Source organism: Schistocerca serialis, chromosome 1, assembly GCF_023864345.2.
Source record: "Schistocerca serialis cubense isolate TAMUIC-IGC-003099 chromosome 1, iqSchSeri2.2, whole genome shotgun sequence".
Classification (NCBI taxonomy): domain Eukaryota; kingdom Metazoa; phylum Arthropoda; class Insecta; order Orthoptera; family Acrididae; genus Schistocerca; species Schistocerca serialis.
Window position 1 is genome coordinate 1085230850 of NC_064638.1, and position 4006 is coordinate 1085234855.

At 44.4% G+C, this 4006-nt stretch overlaps 1 protein-coding gene across 1 annotated transcript; it reads right to left on the minus strand.

Annotated features, from left to right (window-relative positions):
• Positions 1-525: 525 nt before the first annotated feature.
• On the minus strand, positions 526-3496 carry LOC126455559 (probable RNA-binding protein EIF1AD). Its single transcript, XM_050091316.1, has 2 exons — positions 2783-3496; positions 526-615 (listed from the first exon to the last, which is right to left on the minus strand). The coding sequence occupies exons 1-2, from the start codon at positions 3368-3370 to the stop codon at positions 526-528; spliced, it is 678 nt and encodes a 225-aa protein (XP_049947273.1). The 5' UTR covers positions 3371-3496.
• Positions 3497-4006: the final 510 nt, after the last annotated feature.

The following is a 4006-nucleotide window of genomic DNA, read 5'->3' on the forward strand; positions in this document are numbered from 1 at the left end:
GAACCTTTCTGGAAAAACTGTGTGAAAGAACCACAGGAGAACAGATTCGGTGTACGAAAGTAAAATTATTATATTTCATCAAAACAAGGAATCTGTCCACTAAGACCTTTTGACAATGCGAAAACGGATTGATTTGCAATATAAACTGCTGGCATATATCACTTTATTCTACAGATTTTTGTGTGTCTCTCCCCGTCCAGTTCTAATTAAATGTTTTGCTAGAAAACATTTTGAGCCCGTCGAAGAACAGCTACACTGTAAAAAACTTGAAAGAGTTACATTTAATCAAACGAAACTACGTCAAAAATGCTGGAAAAGGTACCTTAAAGTTAAGAATTTTCCTCCCTCTTGTCCTACGTTTATGTTTGTAAAATGCAGAAACTAAAACAATTATCTTTATGGAAAGCAGGAAACATCTAATACTTCTCGTTATTTCAAATAGTCAAGATGGTGTTTTCAAGAATCACAATGGTGTTTTCCGTTGCCTTCCTTTTGAGAATGAAATGGGACAGCAATGAGGGGAGTTTAGAAAAGAATGACTTCTCCTCCATATAGTGTGAAGAGCAACGCCATCTTTGAAGATGAGATGGAAGACATTAAGTGGTGAGAATCAACCTGAGGAACATATCTTTTCGTGTGCTTAGAGCTTAGTTGACCGAAAATTGTAATCTGCTGCCACTGGGTGTAAGCTATACACTATTAGTAGCTCTCAGAACAGTCCACAGTTTCAGAATTTGTTTTATATAAACTACTGGCCATTAAAATTGCTACACCACGAAGATGACGTGCTACAGACGCAAAATTTAACCGACAGGAAGAAGATGCTGTGATATGCAACTGATTAGCTTTTCAGAGCATTCACACAAGGTTGTCGCCGGTGGCGACACCTACAACGTGCTGACATGAGGAAAGTTTCCAACCGATTTCTCATCCACAAACAGCAGTTGACCGGCGTTGCCTGGTGAAACGTTCTTGTGATGCTTCGTGTAAGGAGGAGAAATGCGTACCATCACGTTTCCAACTTTGATAAAGGTCGGATTGTAGCCTATTGCGATTGCGGTTTATCTTATAGCGACATTGCTGTTCGCGTTGGTCGAGATACAATGACTGTTAGCAGAATATGGAATCGGTGGGTTCAGGAGGGTGATACGGAACGCCGTGCTGGATCCCAACGGCCTCGTATCACTAGCAGTCGAGATGACAGGCATCTTATCCGCATGGCTGTAACGGATCGTGCAGCCACGTCTCGATCCCTGAGTCAACAGAAGGGGACGTTTTCAAGACAATAACCATCTGCACGAACAGTTCGACGACGTTTGCAGCAGCACGGACTATCAGCTCGGAGACCATGGCTGCGGTTACCCTTGACGCTGCGTCACAGACAGGAGCGCCTGCGATGGTGTACTCAATGACGAACCTGTGTGCACGAATGGCAAAACGTCATTTTTTCGGATGAATCTAAGTTCTGTTTACAGCATCATGATGGTCGCATCCGTGTTTGGCGACATCGCGGTGAACGCACATTGGAAGCGTGTATTCGTGATCGCCATACTGGCGTATCACCCGGCGTGATGGTATGGGGTGCCATTGGTTACACGTCTCGGTCGACGCGACATTTCAGATCTGTTACGACCCGTGGCTCTACCCTTCATTCGATCCCTGCGAAACCCTACATTTCAGCAGGTTAATGCACGAGAGCATGTTGCAGGTCCTGTACGGGCCTGGATACAGAAAATGTTCGACTGCTGCCCTGGCCAGCACATTCTTCAGATCTGTCATCAATTGAAAACGTCTGGTCAGTGGTGGCCGATCAACTGGCTCGTCACAATACGCCAGTCACTACTCTTGATGATCTGTGGTATCGTGTTGAAGCTGCATGGGCAGCTGTACCTGTACACGCCATCCAAGTTCTGTTTGACTCAATGCCTGGGCATTATTACGGCTAGAGTTGGTTGTTGTGGGTACTGACTTCTCAGGATCTATGCACCCAAAGTGCGTGAAAATGTAATCACGTGTCAGTTCTAGTACAATATATTTGTCCAACGAATACCCGTTTATCATCTGCATTTGTTCTTGGTGTAGCAATTTTAATGGGCAGTAGTGTAATATCATGTGACCTCGAGCAAGTTGGCGTAGTTGTAACACAACGGACTCGCGTTCGAGAGGACGCCAGTTCAATGATTCAGCATTTAAGTCTTCTGTGATTTCCCTAAATAACTCTAGGCAACTCCCGGAGAAGATTCCCCTAGACAGAGCACCCTGGATTTCATTCTCATGTTTGAATGCAGTCCATCTCTAACAACCTCGTGCTCGACGAGAGACCAAATCCTAATTTTCCTTCCTGTTTACATCATGTAACGTCGATACTCATTTCATACCGTCCAAGAAAAATTTATTTCTCTTATTGGTAGCTCTAACTTCCACCCACCCACTTGGCGACACGTATCAAACACATGCGTTGCCATTAAAGGACACACCACAATATACAATGCAGGGATGGGCAAATACCCCATACACAACACGTTATGGAACAGATCGTATGGCATTGTTGGCATGGTTAAGTTCGGCCGCCGTATTACAAGTTCTTTTTTGTTGACGCCCCTTCGGCGACTTGCGAGTCAATGATGATGAAATACACGCAACACCCAGTCATCACGAGGCAGTAAAAATACCTGTCTCCGCTGACAGAACTCGAGACCCCGAGCGCGGGAAGCGGGAACGCTACCGCAAGACCATTTTTTTTTTTAACAGAAACTAATAAGTCATGTTTATTTTGCCAAACAGTTGTATATCCATCACTGTCACTATCTCCTGTTCTGTCATCGGCTTCGCTCTCAACAGAAACAGGTTCACAGCTGTCACTGGCACTCTCTCTTGCTCCATCATCATCGAAATCACTCCCACTTTCATCGTCATCACTTTCAGTTTCATCTGGTTCACTCACTTCCACAACCTGTGTATTCTTGTTCACAAAGAGATCTTCATCTTCACTTGTATCTCCCGCTTCTCTTCCATTCTTGAGATTTTCTGCGCCACTATCATTTTTATCAAATTCTGGAGGCCAAGTTCCAAGCTCACGATAGAACTTTTCATGATCTCTTGTAACAATAGTGACAATCTCAGCTTTCACCTTGTCTCCTTCCGGTATGGGTTCTACGAGCAGGTAATCTCCACGTTTAATCCATACGTTACAACGGAATTTTGTGGGCTTTGAGGCAAGAAAAGGTTCTCCTGAAGCCGGAGCAACAAGATGCAGGTTATTTCCTCTGCCGGCAAGGACTTGTACAATAGACTGTTCCTCAGTTGGTGGCCGTATCTCTTCTACCAAGACTTCACGGATAACATGCTTCCGTTTTGTCGCACGAGACATTCTCCTAGTTTTGGAAACTCATATCTGACGTATAACAAAGCATCCAGTTGTCAACGAAGCATACAAATTGAGAACAAAAACTTCAATCACGTCCCCTTCCGCATGTAATCGTAAACAGTAGGCAAACCGGATGCCATGAGCTGCGGACGTTACTATGCCTAATTCTGTGTAGTAAATTACGAATGTGAAATAATTTGTTTCATGCTTCCAACATCTCATATGTTCTTTGCAACGTGCTTCAAAATTTCTGTATGTCATTCTTTGTATACTGCGTGAGAACTTGGACATTAAAGAGAGCCGCTGGCATCTAAAGCAGCTTCCGGTCGCGGTCGTCTCGGAACGGACAAATACAGATCTTGTGAAGTATTTAAGGAACTATTACACCATTCTTCCTGCAAAACAGTAGCAAGCACAGGTAACGATGACGAAATTGAATCGCAGTCACCAACCCTTCCCTCCAAAGTAGACCACTAAAGCTCAGTAATACTGATATCTGGTGACTTTGGTGGTCACGAGAGAAGCGATAGTTCATCCGCGCGTTCACAAAATCAGTAACGGGGAGGGTGCAAGCTATGTGTACAAGGGCCCTGTCGTCTTGGAACACAGAAGCATCACGGGGGAACAAACATTGTTCCA